At 43.7% G+C, this 17,730-nt stretch overlaps 1 protein-coding gene across 7 annotated transcripts in view; it reads left to right on the top strand.

The window, feature by feature from the left end:
* The window catches only part of AMOTL1 (angiomotin like 1), a 134,250-nt gene that overhangs the window by 21,913 nt on the left and 94,607 nt on the right, over window positions 1–17,730 (top strand). The window contains exon 1 of one of the 7 annotated variants that reach the window (XM_005309160.4): window positions 5,786–5,912. The exons of 3 other annotated variants lie outside the window; for them this stretch is intronic. In XM_005309160.4, the coding sequence (XP_005309217.1) occupies window positions 5,897–5,912 (16 nt within the window). In that variant the 5' untranslated portion in view covers window positions 5,786–5,896. Of the gene's footprint in view, window positions 1–5,785; window positions 6,149–17,730 lie in introns of those variants that run through there. 3 more of the 7 variants (XM_042856029.2, XM_005309159.5, XM_008174383.4) reach the window with 3 other exon arrangements.

Genomic DNA, 17,730 nt, shown 5'->3' with positions numbered 1-17,730 from the left:
TCGTTTTTGAAAATCTTGGCCCACATGTATTGAGATAGCACCCAAAGGCCGCAATCCAGATAGCAGCCCTAGTCTATTAGGTGCTGTACAAGGAACAGGAAGGATCCCTTCTGCCATGCCGCCTACAAGATATGCAAATGCAGAGAACAATTCTATACTAAATGGTACCATAGAATATAGGCACAGGCCAGAGCTGAGTAATCCAATGATTTTGTTATTGTTGCCTTCTTCCTTCCTCATTGTCCCCCCAAACCTACTAGTTTGTTACTGTCTTTGTGTCCTGTCCAAGTTACTGGGCAGGGACTCCAGGACAGATTATGTGATGGGCTCCCCAGTGTAAATTAGAGCAGCCCCTAGGACTCCTGTAATTTACAGCAACCTTACCCAGGCAGCCTATGGAATGCACTACAGCCTAGAGGAGCCCAGAATTCCCATAGTGTTTATCACTATAGAGATTCTCCCCTCTCAGCCCCATCTCTAGCACACACCCCATTCTCCTCTAGCCTGTTGCAGTGCCTCTGTGGCCCCTCTACACAATCAGAGTAGCACATAGGAACAAGGGCTGAGCCCAGGATCAGCCCCTTTGTCTTCTATGTGGGTTTGTAAAGCACCTTGCAAATTCTAGGCATTGTAGAAGTAACTACTAGGATAGAGCTAATCCTGCAGTCACTGGAGGGTTTGCTTGAGTAAAGGTAGCCGGAGCAATGAAATAGAGAAATCTAGAGGTGTGTCTGCGCTTTGAGCTGGGGGTGTGATTCCCAGCTCGAGGAGACATACCCATGCTAGCTCTGATCAAGCTAGCGTGCTAAACGTACAACGTAGCCATGTGAGTGGTGGGAGGGGCTAGCCACCCCGAGTATGGACCCATGCTGGCATATGGGTCCATACTCGGGGTAGCTAGCTCCTCTTGACGTGACAGCTACACTCTATTTTTAGCAGGCTAGCATGATCAGAGCTAGCCATGGGTATGTCTCCTCAAGCTGGAACTTGTGTCCCCAGCTCAAAGTATAGACATGCCTTAGCATTGTGTTGTCTCTCCTGATGAGAGACAAAAGAAGGAACTATCCAGTCACCATAGGAAATGTTGGTGCCAGGAAATAAAGCAAAGGCACAGCGCTAAGTACAGGTACATGGCACAAAAGGGGTATGCCTGCCTGACCCCATGCCTCAGAAAGCTGAGTGCGTGCACCCCTTTGTACAGTGCTTAGAGATCCTCTGATGAAAGGCACTAAGCACAAAATAATCTCACACATACCCACATGAGCCACCCACATACCGGTAGTTCTCCCACTTCGCAATCAGACTCCACAGCAGAATGGCTTGCTTAGGTAGGGTTGGTGAGGTTAAATCATGAATAATTCCAGCCATAATGAGAATGCATCCTGTGGAACTGGTGTGCTGAATGGCAAAGAACCACTGTGTGCTGACAAATTTCCTGTTTTCCTGTTTCTACAGTACTGCTGTCCAGCACAGTCAATAAATCCACTGCTTGACATGAAGGAATATGTACAGTAAGCGATTTATGGGAAAACGAGTGGGGAGGCAGCTGTGCAGCAGGGAGAAGGGCCTGGATTTAATAACAGTAATGTTATTTATACTGCTCCCGCACATCTGCACACTCGGGATGCTGCTTAACAAGACAATGAAAGTGCAAATATACTAACAAAATGCAAATCCTTCACTCAAATTCTAACCGGTGTGAGAGGATTTCCTAACAGAGAGCAAGAATGGTCTTGCTTAGGGCATGGGACTGGGGCTCCGAAGGTCTAGATTCAATGCTTAAGTCTCCCACTGACTGTCTATGTGACCTTGGGCAAGTCACTTAATTTCTTGGTGCCACCATTCCTTATTTGTAAAGTGGGATGACGATGATGATAGAGATACTTTTTTCTCCCACCCTTTGTCTGTCTTAGCTCTTTAGACTGTAAGCTTTTTGGGGCACAGACTGTTATGTTGGCTGAGGCCTCTGGGCCCTGCTGAAATACAAATAAACGATAGGAATACTACCAAAGGGGAACACTGAGATGGGGGAAGGAGTGGAAGGTAATAAACATGGGCAGAACTGTATTCATTGTTTCATGGAATTTGAGGCCAGAATGGACCATTAAACCATCTACTCTGAGCGGTAACTTGGGTTAGACTAAAACCCTTTGGTCCTCAGGAGATTAAATTTATGTGCATAGGCAGTGAATGAGTGACTGAGGTACCACCAATGTCTGAGGCCCCGGTTTTCATGCTAAAAACATGTTTTTATCTATCTGTCTTGGGTACTTATATGGCCCCCATTCTATCAGCAGGTGAGCACCTCATAATCTTTAATGTATTTATCCTCATAACAATCCCTGTGAGGTAGGGCAGTGCTATTAGCCCCATTTTATAAATGGGAACTGAAACACAGAGAGACAAATGTTATGTCTACACTGGCAAAAAAAACTCCTGCAGCAGCAAGTCTCAGAGTCCAGGTCTATAGGCTCGGGCCCAGAGGGCTTGCACTAGGACACTAAAAATAGCCATGTTCCCACCCCCCTTGCCTGATTTCAGAGCCCAACTCCAGCGCAAGCAGGAATGTCTACACAGCTATTTTTATCACCACAAGCCCAAGTCTGTAAACCCAGGCTCTGAGACTTGCTGCTGCAGGGTTTTGGTTATTTTATTATTTTTTATTTTATTCTATTTTTGCATTGTTGACACACTAAGTGACTTGCCCAAAGTCACACAGGAAGACTGTGCTGGAGCAAGGAATCCCAGGTCTCCCATGTTGGCACCCTAACCACTTAAAACAAAAATCTGAAAGTGATGGTGATTATGGTTGAAAAAGTGACCATGTAAAAATGGGACATTCTTGCTCAACAGATCTGTTCCCTGTGCTCTGTGACTTTGGTGATGAAGCTTTTTCTGCTTTTTACATCTATTGGGATGTCAGTCAACACAGCTAAGTGAGAATGAGCATGACTCTGTCTTGACTTATGTATCACCAAGAGAATAGTAGCTTCATGCCATTTGCAGGACTAGATTTTCCCCCCAGTTACACCTGTGCAACCCAGTTGTGTGCCATCACCTGTGCAATCCCACAGTACAACCTCCAGTTACACAGATGTGTGAGCTCTAGTCTCTGCCTTATTCACTGGAAAAGATCATATTAAATGAGTGAGAGCTCCATAGAATTGGGCCTGCAGAATCTTTATTACTAGTAGCTTGACTTCCAAATCACAGGCTTTCAATTAAACAGGAAGCATTGCACCATATTTACACAATCTTTTGCAGAGTATTACCACACTTTAAGGTGTGAAGAAAAATTAATTAACATGGGTGCCTAGGACAAGTGAGCTTCACACCCTGGCGTCCAACAAAGTAATAAAATCAAGAGAAGAAAGAACCTTATCCCAATGTGAACCATGATCACTGCTCAAGCAAAAACGCTGAAACACCAATATCTAGAAGTTACTACCGTAAGAAGAATAGACCAAAATATGGTAGATTGCAACTGATGCATGTACAGAACTAGTGACTATTTTCTCACAATATAACATGCAAAACTAAGGCAGACTCTTACTAAACACAGAGTCGGTGGTGACGATAAGGTGGAGGTAATAGAAAATATACATCTGGAGAGGTGCATCTGTTCAAGCAAAAGGTAAAAAGAGAAAAAGAAGGACTGTTTATACTCCACTGTCTAAAAGAGGAAGGAATGCAAGAATGATACCACCTCAAATTATCAAACATGAGAAGACTTTCCATTATGAAAAGCAATAAGGAAAAACTGTGCATAATCCTAGACCGAAGGCAAAAAATGGAAGAGACAGGGCCGTGCAACATAGCAGCCTGACACCAATTCAGCTATGGGAAATGGCAAATGCAGCCAGGTGAAACAACTGTATCCTGGGCCTGATTCTGCTGCCAGTGGTTTACACCTGTGTCACAATATTGATTTGAATGGAGGTACTCCTAATTCTGGGAGGAGAATCAGGCCCACCATGCCTGCCTTTACCAGAGATTTGGGTGTCCTGTCTTTTTATACTTTGGCAACCATTGTCTAAATTGTCATGCCAATACAATACTATTGAATTGAAAGAAGTGTGGTTACCCGGAGGATGAGGTTCATGAATGGGGGTCTCAAGTAAGGACAGATGACTACTGGAGAAAATTATTACTGAATTATGAATGTATAAAATACTTATATATATAATTATTGAATTACTTGCTGATTGATAAAAAAGTAATTTGCTGAATACTGCTGGGCCATTTATGCAGCTGGTTGAATAGTGGGAAAATGTATTTGTGAGTCCTTTAGTTCTCATTAAAGTGAATGGGAGCGTTTCCATTGATTTCAACGGACTTTGGATAAGACCTTCTTCAGCTCCTGATGAGATTAAAAACTCATTGATGCAAATTATTTGTGATTACTCTATGACCATCTCAAGGCCTGAACATAGCCAGGATGTACACTAATGAGCCCTCATCTTGCAAACACTTATGTAGCAGTTTACCTTTATTATCCTAAAGTTGCATAAGTGTTTGCAGGATTGGGGTATTAATAAACCAGCATCGCCTTAACAAGCAATATTTTAATTGATTTATGCCATTCCTTGGAATCAGTAGGGAGAGGAAAGCGGGGATCACATGCTGCAGGAATCCTACTCTTTACCTCCTTCAAAAGGAGATACCCAGTGAAGCAGGCCCTGAAGTTTGCAGAAATCTGATGTCAGGCATATTTTAGTGTAAGGATCTCTGAAGGTTCCTGTTTGGCAAGTGACTGTTTTGAGAAATGGAACTGCAGAGTGGCTTCCAGAGATGAGGGGGGCAGGATTGTGCGAAGGTGAGATTTAAAAATAAACAGTCAGCAAGGGGAGGGATAGCTCAGTGGTTTGAGCATTGGCCTGCTAAACCCAGGGTTGTGAGTTTAATCCTTGAGGGGGCCACTTAGGGATCTGGAGCAAAATCAGTACTTGGTCCTGCTAGTGAAGGCAGGGGGCTGGACTCAATGACCTTTCAAGGTCCCTTCCAGTTCTAGGAGATGGGATATCTCCATTAATTTATTTATTTTTATTGTATAACCCCCAAATCAACAAAAATTGAATGAAATTTGATTTTATTTATTTTATATTCAAAATAATCTTAAATTACCTTCAGGGATAGCAGGGCCGGCTCCAGGGTTTTGGCCACCCCAAGCAGCCAAACGAAAAAGAAAAAAAAAGCCACGATGGCGATTGCGATCTGCGGCGGCAATTCGGCGGGAGGTCCTTCGCTCCGAGCAGGAGTGAGGGACTGGACATGCTGCCCCTCTCCGAAGTGGCCGCCCCAAGCACCTGCTTGGTAAGCTGGTGCCTGGAGCCGGCCCTGAGGGATAGATTCAGTTTGATCCATTCCAGTGCAACTATTGGCAGAAGAAACTTGCACAAGAGACCATTCTAATTAGAAATGATCAGACCGCCCCCCTGTGTGTTGAGCATGACTCGGCTCCATCTTCACTAGAAGACCACCAAGTAGTTTGTCACTCCCTTAAGCGCTTGCTTAAAGCTGTTTCAATGTGTTTTTATGCCCTAGAATAAAATCCTAAAGAGCTTTAGATGAAACCGCAGTTAAAAATCTCCAAACTCCTGCTACAGGGGAATATGCTGCTTTTCGACCACCAGCAGGCTCTGCTGTGCCAGCACTGCATTCGCTGCCAGAGACTTCGCTTACTGAATTCGATCTGTCCTGCTTTACTCCGGGTGCACTAGGACCTGGTAGCCCATCGGCGTGTGTGTGTGTGTGTGTGTGTGCGCGCGCGCGTGTGTTGGAGGACAGTGTAGTGTTACCGTTTCGATGCCAGCCCCTATCCCGCTCAGCACAGTCTGCTTGGGACTGAACTCTCGCTGAATACATGGTGCAACATTAGGACCCAGCAGAGACTACCATGATTTGGGCAGTAGGTAAAGCTCTGACATTCCTTTCATTCCAGTGTGAATGGGGCTGATTGTTGTGTCCTGGATCTGAGTTTTTCCTCTGCATCTCGATCCGTTTTCTACACATCATGTCAAGCAGCACGTTTGCACGGTAGCCGCTTTATGCTATTTTTTTTTTTTTTTTGGTGGGGACAAAACTAGCCATGGTAGCCTCATGCGGATTGCAAAGTTTCTGCCGGGAACTTCTGAGCAAGCAGTGAAAGGTAATAAACACAGACTTATTTGCGGGGCGGGGGGGAATTGCAAAAGCCACTTGCTCCATGTGATCTCCTTTAACAGAGCATGGGAGACTTTGGGGGGCACCGCGGAAGGGTTGAAGCCTTTGATTGCAGCTTTGGGGCTTTATTTTGGATGTAAACAGCGACTGGGTAGTCAAGTGAGTTCGCTTTTCCCTGAAAGAGGCTGACATATGGTTGCAATGTCTGAGATTCCTTAAGTCAGAGCTGCCTGCCGCCTCGCTCAGTGCTTGATAGTGGAGCAGACTGGGGAAGGGGAAAAAAGGCTGGAAGAGAGAGAGATTGAGAGGGTGCCTTAGTGCAGGGGTTCTCAAACTTCATTGCACCGTGACGCCCTTCTGACAACAAAAATTACTACAGGACCCCAGGAGAGGAGACTGAAGCCTGAGCCCGCCCAAGCCCTGTCACCCCAGGTGGAGGGGGCAAAGCAAAAGCCCCACTGCCCTAGGCTGGGAGGCCAAAGCCCAAGGGCTTCAGCCCCAGGCAGGGGGCCTCTAACCTTAGCCATGCTGCCCAGGGCTGAAGCCCTTGGACTTGGGCTTGAGGTCTAAGCCAGCCCTGGCGACCCTGCGACCCACTTTGGGGTCCCATCCCACAGTTTAAGAATCGCTGCCTTAGTGGGCTTTCAAACAGAGAAAAGCTTATAAGCCACATGCTTATATGAAAGCTGTGCTGAGTAACCAGAATTCGGGGCATACCGTGCATGTTCTGATACCGGTTCTACAATCAGTCGATACAGATGTACTGTACTTCTGCAGCCTGGTTCAGCAATTCGGTCTTTGTTCCATGGTACAGTCAGAAATAGGGCAGTTAGATAAACCCTCCAGAAAATACTTTTAATGAGTCGGGTGATAATTTGAAAGAGTTGCATTGAAAAAAAGAACCTTTGAAGGTTCTGGGCAAACAACTCTAGAAGTTGGGGCCTGATCCTCAGCTGGCTCAATGCTGGAACTCTGTACGGACAGACACCAGCTCAGGATCTGACGCATGAGCTTTCCCTGGAATGTGGCAGTGTAGGGAAAGCGACACGGGTACATTAATTCATAGGGGCTGCTGTCAGGGAGCTAGGAGTCCCACCACGTGTGCATGCTGCCTGGGATAGGGGTGGTACTTAACATGAAGAAGCAGCAACACTGTTTATTTTTCAGCTGATTTATATGTTGTCTTTAGGTTTAATGCAGTGTTAGAGCTAGGTAATCCTAAATTCTGCAGAGAGAGACTCCATGTTTATTGAATATCATACTGCCTCTATATAAATCCATGGTACGCCCACATCTTGAATACTGTGTGCAGATGTGGTCGCCCCATCTCAAAAAAGATATATTGGAATTGGAAAAGGTACAGAAAAGGGAAACAAAAATTATTAGGGGTATGGAGCAACTTCCATATGAAGAGAGATTAATAAGACTGGGACTTTTCAACTTGGAAAAGAGGCGATTAAGGTAGATGATAGAGGTCTATAAAATCATGACTGGTATGGAGAAAGTGAATAGGGAAGTGTTATTTACTCTTCATAACACAAGAACTAGGGCTTACCAAATGAAATTAATAGGCAGCAGGTTTAAAACAAACAAAAGGGAGTATTTCTTTACACAACACACAGTCAACCTGTGGAACTCTTTGCCAGAGGATGTTGTGAAGGCCAAGACTATAGTTCAAAAAAGAACTAGATAAGTTCATGGAGGATAGGTCCATCAATGGCTATTAGCCAGAATGGGCAGGGATGCAAAACCGTGCTCTGCAGTGTCCCTAGCCTCTGTTTGCCAGAAGCTGGGAATGGGCAACACAGGATGCATCATTTGATGATTACCTGTTGTGTTTGTTCCCTCTGGGTCACCTGGCATTGGCCACTGTCGGAAGACAGGATACTGGGCTAGATGGACCATTGGTCTGACACAGTATGGCTGTTCTTATGAAACAATCGTTTTTAAAACCTTCCAAAGCAACACAAATGATTTCTGTGCATTTACCGTCTTAAAAATAGTTTAGAGGCAGTAAAGAAATGACTGTCTAAGTCATAGAATCATAGAACTGGAAGTGACCTCGAGGGTCATCTAGTCCAGTCCCCTGCATTCAAGGCAGGACTAAGTATTATCTAGAGTGGATCATCTCTGACAGGTGTTTGTCCAATCTACTCTTAAAAATCCCCGATGATGGAGATTCCATCAAGTCCTATAATTATGTTTCCAGTTTTCTTTTAAGGTGGAATATGTCAAGTGTTTGATGGGTGTTTTGGTTAAACTTTATTAGCGAACACTGAAACTATTTCCATCCGAACTTTAAGGCTAAGGAATTAAATATCTGTGGGTAGTGATGTGTCCCTTAAAAGTCCCTTATTAAAAAGAACCCTATGCCACTTGTAATACTCTTCTCAATATACATCAGAAATGTGCAGTATCCATTGTAGTTTAAAGTGGTTTAGGCCATCAGTGCAAGAAGTGTTAACAGACTCCTTTCTTTGAAACAGTTTAATTACTGAGGTGTGATTAAAGTGACAATAATAATTGTTCAATCAAGCATCCTGCACTAGAAGTGAAAATGTGTGTTTGAAAACACTCAGCAATCATTAAACAGTTGGTGAAGCCGAAGAGATAGGAGCCTTTAGAGCACATGTAGATTAGAATTTGTCTTTCTGGATGCTTGTGTTTAGCAATTTTAATGAGAGTTTAAAGTACATTATCAGACAAGGGGAATATGCATGTAAGGGTTTTTTGAAGTCAGAGGAGATACATAAGTAGGATATTTTCTTCTTTTGCAGGCATGCATGCGGGGGGGGGGGTGAGCTGGGGGAGGAGAAGGAGCTGGTCTAAGAAGCTTTTGTATTTAGGTTACACTTTATTAGAGAATCGTGAAACATACTAATGCACCACAGGAAAGAATGAAGATAAAACTGTATATAAAGGATGCATAGATGGGAAACCTAGTCAGTTTAAAGAAGAAAACAATTAAATTGAGGCAGGTTTAGAATCTGAAATTACAAGTCCCGCTGCCAGTTATTGTGGTTTTACATTTTCCTATTTTAAAACATCTTTCCCCTTGCTGTATGAAAGACCCACAAGAACAATAGTGGAAATTGACTTAGTGGCTATACAGTGGAAACAGTGCAAATGATTATTCAGTAGGTGCTGTCAAATGCACAGAGCAAATTCTCAGTTATATCTAATCTGTCTATCAATGCATTTGTAAGGCCCTCATCATGGTAATATTTATAGTAATACTTTATAGTGTATTTATAATATATAAGTATATAATATACTTTATAATAATCTTAGGTGTTTTACAATAGTAGGTAAAAAAAACAAGAAGCCTTTCAGAGAGAGAGAGAGTGATTTTTAAATTGAATGGGGTCCTTTTACATTGTCTGTGTGGAAATTTGAGGGGTTTATTTATGACAGCTATGTTGCAATTAACAAAAAGAGTTAATTATTTGAAAAGTTCTTTATTTTAAAGGTGTCCTGTAAATACTTTATAAAAAAAAGTGATTGTGTGTTGAGTGCTCCAAATAGCAAAGGTAAAGGGGGGTTTCACCCTCTAGTTACATTAAAGTCTCCTCTTTTTTTTTTTTCCCCAGTCCCACTTAAATTGCAGTACCATGCTCCTGCCCATCTGTGATGCTCCAGCATGCACCCTATTGTGATGTCAGAGCTAATAATAATTCTACAGCAACTTTAAACTAAAGATCTAAAAGCACTTTACAATCATTAGCAGATTAAGCTTCACAATATCTGTAGGAGGTAACTTTATAGTGATCGGGTCATTAAAAATGCAGATACTTCTGAGGTGGAAAAATAGTAGCTGTATAACAGAGCACAGCAGTCTTGCATAACATTTTAGTACAGGAGGTGAAGTACACTGATCCAGCTGAAAGTGCTGAGGGAATGTAAATAGACAGAACATAATTGGCCAAGTTCCCAGGGAAACCCACTGTGCATGGAATCGGCCTATAGGGATTGTACAGCACCTGGCACACTGGGGCTCTGATCATAGTCTGGGCCTCTGGACACTACTGTAATACAAATAATAAATAGTAGTAGCAGGGTCAGGTCAGTGATGTGTTGGGAGGCAGTGTGGTCCAGTGGATAGGGCACTGGATAGGTGCTCGGGGTTCTATGCCTGGCTGTGCCACTGGCCAGCTAGGCGATGGTGGACAAGTCCAGTCATCTCTGTCTCCCTCAGTTTCCCCTTCTGTGAAAGGAAGGTACTTATCCCCTTTGTGATCTTCAGATAAAAAACTCTAAACTAGGTACTCTTGCTCTAGTTATAGGCCCAGTTTAGTAATATTTTTTATCTTCTATCCCAAAAGATATTAAATAATGGAAATGCAAAACCCCATTCCAATCCCATGTCACATACTTTTAAAATATGACTTTTCTCATCCTATGTGAGTCAGTGCCAATACCCACAAGGGGTTGTGAGTATTGGCACTGGATGTGATGTCACAACATGGTGAATGCTGGAGCATTTTCAGCCAAATGGGAGCCAGCCAGCCAAGCTTTGGAGGACCTGGAATGAAATGTTAAAGTGAATGGGTCAAATTCTGTGCTGGTGTCATATGGAAGATTTGGCCCAATACGTTGAAGACTCCTGTGAATCTGTGGCATTCAGCACACAGAATACCTATAGCTCATTTTGTGTAGCACACGCTGAAGACCCAAATATGGTGTCAGATATTTTCTCTGGTATATCTATGGATACATTTTGTAATATGTGGTTTTAAAAAAAACCTGTAGGGCCTGTTTCTTCACCTTCTACGTCAGTTTTATGCTGGTGTAACTTCACCGAATTCAGTGGATCTAGAGAAGCGGTGGCTCCAGGCACCAGCGCTCCAAGCGTGTCCCTGGGGCAGCAAGCCACGGGGAGCGCCCTGCCGGTTCCTGCGAGGGCGGCAGTCAGGCAGCCTTCGGTGGCTTGCCTGCCGGAGGTCCCCAGTCCCACGGATTTGGAGGTGCTTTGGCGGCGGGTACGCCAAAGCCGCGGGACCGGCAGACCTCCCGCAGGCATGCCGCCGAATCTGCGGGACCGGGGACCTCCCACAGGCATGCCGCCAAAGGCAGCCTGCCTGCCGTGCTTGGGGCGGCAAAAAAGCTAGAGCTGCCCCTGATCTAGAGATTTGGATTTGTGGCTTAACTGGATTGTTTGGGTGGGGTTGGTGAAGATTCTCCAGCACACCACATCTACCAGTTTGGGACTAACTAACTCTCAAAAGGGAATGTGGTTTATCCAAAAAGGATAATCTGTAGCACAATACATGACAAGTCAGATTCTTCCATTCCTGAAATGTGTTTTGATGATGATGGAGATTGGCTTAAATCATAAGTGGCTTATGCATGGGTTTAGACCCCCAGACAAACTTGCCTTCGGGGCTAGAACTGAGCCGGAATAGCCTGTGTATATCCTACTAGTACTTGGCAGCTAGATACCAGCCAGACCTATTCTGGGGGCTTCGCTGTAACTGGTAACAGGAGACTGTTCTCATGGTGTGAAAGCAGGGCCCTGCAGAGGTTGTGATGAGAGGTTCTGTGGAAGAGAAGAGAGGATATGGGGCATAAGGGCCAACCACTGAGCAACAAGAGGGAGAGGAGGCAGCTGTTTTGGGTGGGGATCCCATAATGGAGGAACTCATCTTCATGCATGGGCCTGCAAAGAGAGAAGATTCAGAGTAGCAGCCGTGTTAATCTGTATCCGCAAAAAGAACAGGAGTACTTGTGGCACTAAGAAGTGGGCTGTAGTCCACGAAAGCTTATGCTCTAATAAATTTTTTAGTCTCTAAAGTGCCACAAGTACTCCTTTTCAAAGAGAGAAGGTGGCCAGTGTGGCTGAATACTGACTTACTGGTATGGGGAGAGAGGGTGGTGTATGGTAGGAAAGTCAGAAGTAGGAGAGTGTGTGTGTGCGCGTGTGTGTCTATGTGTGCGCGTGAGAGAGGGAGTGGAAGAGAGAGGGTAAGATTGGAGGGAGAATGCTGGCAAGGAGTGTGGAATATATAGGAAGGAGAGAGATGGGGAGGAAAAGAGATGTAGGTTGGAGAAGGGAGAGCAGGAACGAGCGGAGGCCTGTGAGGACAAGGGGGAGAGATGTCGAAAGCATAGAAAATGGAGAACAGAAGTCCCAGAGAGGAGGACAGAGCTCCCACAGAGCAAGCTGGGGAAGAATGAGGAATAAGGTGGGACTCAGGGCAGGGGAGAGCTATTATAGTGTAAGGAGCTGGGACTTCATTATTGGCACAGAAAATACCATGAAAGGGAAGGGTAAAATGGAGAAAACAGTAAAGGGGACAGAAGCGTAACTAGAGTGTTCTGCTGCCCGCCCTTTAACAAGGGAGAGCTGGCGGGGAGGGGGGTTTCCCGCTCAGCCTTCTATATGCAAACGTTATATAATATAAAAACCAGGGCAATGATTGGTTTAGCAGTCAGCCAGATGGCTGAGACTGAAGCTAAGGTTGCTGTGAGGGGAAGATGGGGGAGTTGCATGACAGAGTGAGGAGGGGGAGAATTTTGTTTAACTTAGCAAATGGCCAAACTTGTAAAAAGTAGGCCATGCACCTGCTATTACCCTGATCTTTTAGGGCCACATTCTGCCACCCTCTGCTCACTCTGATTAGTACCTTGTTGTGCATTGAGTTCAGTGTATATGCTCACTGAGTGAGGTGGAAAAATCAGGCCCCTTGCTTGTGTGTTGCATCACTTTCCACCATCCTATTCTATCTTTGTCTTTTTTAGACTGTAAGCTCTTTGGAGCAGGGTCTCTGCTTTCTTCTGTTTGCAGAGTGACTAATGCACTATGGGTGTGACCCCAACTAAATAGGTAGCAGATTTTGGGGCCTTGTAAATCAGTTTCCTGTTGTAGGAGAAATCAGTGACATGGAGTCTGGGTATTTTCTTAGTATAATTTTCTTTAGTTGCTCATATACAGCAAACCTGAAACAGAGGTGGTCAAACAATATGCGGGCAATTGTCTCTTTCAGGAATCAGCCCCACATCAATGCCCAGTTCCCAGGAAGCAACTCTGCCTCAAGAACTGACTCTAATTAGAGGGATTAAGGCAGAGAGCAAACTCCCTTGTGGCTTGCACTAGTTCCCCCTGAAAGAAATCTTCATCTCGAAACTAACAATGTAGCATACTGCACAGAGTGTACACTACTAGCACTCAAAGGAAAAAAAAATACTTGTAAGACTGTAATAGTGCCAACTGGTAACTTCTGCTGTAACAATAGCTAGCTAGCATAAAGCCGGAATGTGATCTCTGTACTCCATGCATAATTCCTTTGACTTCAGTTGAACTACAGAGGAGTCAAGTGTGCTACTCGGTGGAATAAAGTGTCAGAATCTGCCCAATAGTAAACAATAGCTGGGGCAGGAAGCAAAAAAATTCTGACATTTCCTGGCTTTTTCATGATCGATTGTTGTGGAGCCTGAGCGACGTATGACTTAAAGTGCAGTTCTGAAAAGTGGCCATAAAAATGGCATCATGGGGTTCTATATTTTGTTCTGTTACAATGATTCCTAATAAAATGTGGTCAGTTTATATGTAAAAAGTTGTGTTTATTTCCTAGCTGACACCCTGCCAATCCCAACCAGCTATCTGAAAGGCTTTGAATCTCATGCCTCATCCATAGCTGCAGGCCCTTATTTAAACCATTTATAATCCCATTGTCTTCAAATGTAGTTGGGGATGTGTGGGTGCATGTGCTTGAAGGCTAGCGGGATTGAAAAGCAGGTGTAGCTGAAGACAGAGTGTTTATTAAGTGATGATGTGTAAGACAGAAAGAGCTCCACTGGACTCTCAGAGCACCGGCTGAGTTTGTGGGGCTGGCAGGCAGGGAAGAGTATATTTTTTTTGTATATGAACTCTGCAGGTTTGATCAGGAATCCATTAAACAAAAGTCTAGTGCCCCACAATGCCATTTCTTATACAGCCACTTTTCAGAGCAGACCTGCACTTTAAAGGCCTGAGCTGGTAAAATGTTACTCCAGCTTTCAAGTGGAAATAGCTTTCACTTTGCAGCATCCTTATAGCTAGAGGAATTAGGGAGATGGCTGGATACATATATGGATATGTCTGCACTGCAAATCCCCCCTTCCCCACCACGCAGTGAATCTCAGACCCCGTGACTCAGGCTTACGGGATTCACGCTACAGGGCTAAAAATAGCAGTGTAGGTGTTCCCATTCGGGCTGCAGCCTGGTCTCTAAGACCCATTCCTCTTGCTGGGTTTCTGAGCCTGGGCTCAAGTCTGAGAGGGAATGTTTACACTGCTATTTTTTGCCCTGCAGCACATGTCCTGGAAGCCCAAGTCAGTTGACCTGGGCTCTGAGACTCACTGCCATGTGTTTTTTTTTTTTTTTTTTTTTTGCAATGTAGCTGTAGTATGCTAATGTAATAGTCCCAGTGGAAACTTTTGCACTCAGGAATATTTTGTGGATTTGGGAAAATCCCAGGAAGATTTTGTTTTAATAAAACATTTTATTTGGCAGCTTTGGGACAGATATAATCTGGTTTCCATTTGTTTCCTGAATATTAAAGGGGAACAGTCCTCAATCCACTCAGAGCAGCAGAGTTAAATTGAAGAAAAAAAAAATCACCTCTCCCCAAGAATAAATCTACATGTAAATTCATTGGACATCATCTTTTGAAATGTCAGAAATGTGCGAGGAGCAAATGAGCACAGTTTCTTTTTAATATTTTTTTTATAACATCAAATCCTGCTTTTTGTTTCTTAGGCATAAATCTGGGATAAATCCATTTAAGGCAGCGGAGTAATGCCAGATTTACACTGATGAGCCGGGAAAAGAATTCTGTCCCACATCAGAAAGAATGGGCAATTGCTTCATCTAAACAATAGCAGATATTGCCGTATTTATTGGCATGCATATTATGTGTCTTTTCAATTAGGTTGCCTATGTCATGCCATTCCATTCTATAAGTGTATCATCACTGCAATGCAGTTGCCATGCCTTTCCCTGCACAGACATGCATGTCATATTTTGAGATCCCTACCACTTTCTTATTAACTAAGTCTCCTGATGACAGGTAGCATGACTCTGTGCAGTGTCTTTCACAGGAGTTATGTGATCTTTGACATGTGCGGTGGATATTGCATGCCCCAAACAGCCCTGCATGGCCCCGCCCGCACTCCGCTCCCAGGCTCCCTCCTGGGCTGGGGGAGCTGGGGACCAGCAGCCCGCCTGCCTGGAGCTGGGGGCAGGCAGCCCCCCTGCCCAGCACTCCGGGGCTCAGGGAGCTGGGGGCCACGCCGCCCACTCGGCGCTCTGGCTGGGGGAGCTAGGGGCCACACTGCCAGTCTGGCGCTCTGGGGCTGGTGGCCGCACCTCCTGCCCGCCTGGCGCTCTGGGGCTGGGGTGCTTGGGAGGCCCGGGGTTGGGGTGGAGGGGCTGGTGGCCATGGGATGGGGGGCCTTTGGGCTCCAGTGGGGGTGGGGCATTGGGCAGAAGACGTGGGGCCAGGGGCTAGCCTCCCCGAGCCAGCGGTTCATGGGCTGCCCATGATCTTTGATCTTTTTACAATGCAGCATTTTAGAAATACATTGTTTGAGATAATCTTCCATGGAAAGATCCTTTGGATTATCTGTTGTGACTAGGGATGTGAATTAATCTCAGTTAATTCAAGCGATTAACTCAAAACAAATTAACTCGATTAAAAAAATTAATCACAATTAATTGCAGTTTTAATTGCACTGTTAAACAATTTAAACCAATTAAAATGTATTATAAATATTTTTGGATATTTTTCTACATTTTGTAACATTGATTTCAATTACAGCACAGAATATAAATTGTACAGTGCTCACTTTATATTATTATTTTTCATTACAAATATTTGCACTGTAAATGTCAGGTTGTGTAATATTTGAACTTTTTTTTTTAATTTCTTTTTCCCTTTGGCAACCCCTAAGTGAAATTAATTGTGCTGGGTAATTTCTGACACCTGAAAATATAATAATTTTTGAAGGGACTAACACAGTGAATCATACCTTGGATTGGAATTCTGCAAATATTTGTCCTGTAAATTGAAGCAGTTTGATATATGAATAGTTTCATTTCAATTAAAAATATTTTCCTGCTTGAACACCTTGCATGGCAAGTTTAGCTTGGAGCAAAGTTTTTTATGGCCTGAAGATCAGAATATATAATGTAATGAAAATGCCAATTGCCCCTTAACTGTATTGACAAAACAGGTGCTGCCCATTCCTTGAATTGCAGGCTCTATGTCATCCTCTATATTTCAATGTTTCAATGAGAGTTTCCTGCATTTCCACTCTCCAGAATGTATAATACTTAATTTTCTATCTCAGAGTAGCAACATTGACATGAGACAGTATGATCATTGGCATTTCATGTTACTGACAAGCAAAGTGGCAATTATTGTTTTTTTTTTTTTTTTTTAAATCCTTACTATAAATCCAAATTGTTGTAGTATCATAGATCCAACTATTCAGGTCTCAAAGGATGAGAAAAATCAGAGCTAACAATATTTAGAGGCTTCTAAAGTGCATGCAAAGTGTCTTTATTCTATAAATTATAATACACACATTTTAAGGTCATTGTCTTCCAGTGCCAGAAGCAAGTGCTATATCTCCTATTGGAAAGGGTGAATCCCAACTCTCCAACCAGATAAAGCACGTGGGCCTGATTCTATGTGGCTGTGCACCTTGTGTAGTTCCTTAAACCTGTGCAGAAGAAATGCAAAGTGAATATAAAATGTAGCCATTTGGATATGGTAGGATTTTACATCCACTTTGCACTCACTGGGCACGTTTGTTAGTGACTAACCCACATGCAAGGCAATGGAGAATCTGGCCTTTTGTTTTGAGTTGGCCCAAGATGTTATACTGTCATCTTGTCACTGATCTAGGTGAAGAACTAATTCTTGCTATCCTCAGAACAGTAATTTTTATTTACTTTTGGGAGTGGAGAGGGGGTGGGCTGAGAGAAATTTTGGAAGCATTATTTTTAAATAGCAGCTGTTTAAATGCTGCAACCTAGCAGATATGGGGTATTGGGCAGAGTCGAGGTGAGAACAGGAAAAGGTGTAAGATAAAAGCAAATTGGCACATGAATATTGCCATCATATAAGTGGTTTAAAATGTATACAAATGCATGGGTGCCTTTTGAAATTAGAGCATGAAAAGATTAGGGATCTATCAGTGGAATCCCCAGACAGTAGAACCCCCTGTCTTTTCAGTACTCAGATGGTTTTAAGCTAGATTTTTAACCAACTGCATGATGGGATAAAGATTGGTCTTGTGGTGAAGCCACTATGGGTAGGGATGTCTTTCAGAGGCACCATGGCCAGAGGTAAAAAAATGGGATTTTTCCTCATTGAAAATTTTGATGAAAACATTTTTTTTTCCATTTTCATCTAAATTTTCCACTGGAAATGTGTATTTGGTGGAAATCTGAATAACAAAAAAAAGTTTGATTTGCATGTGCTGCTACAGTGCCTCATGGGAGTTGTAGTTTAGTTGCCTCATGCTCCTATTCTCCTGTATATGCTGGGCTCTCTGGTCAGGCTACATCTCCCATAATGCAC

This window comes from Chrysemys picta, chromosome 1 (genome assembly GCF_011386835.1).
Source record: "Chrysemys picta bellii isolate R12L10 chromosome 1, ASM1138683v2, whole genome shotgun sequence".
NCBI classification, from domain to species: Eukaryota; Metazoa; Chordata; order Testudines; family Emydidae; genus Chrysemys; species Chrysemys picta.
This window is presented reverse-complemented; position numbering and strand designations above follow the sequence as displayed.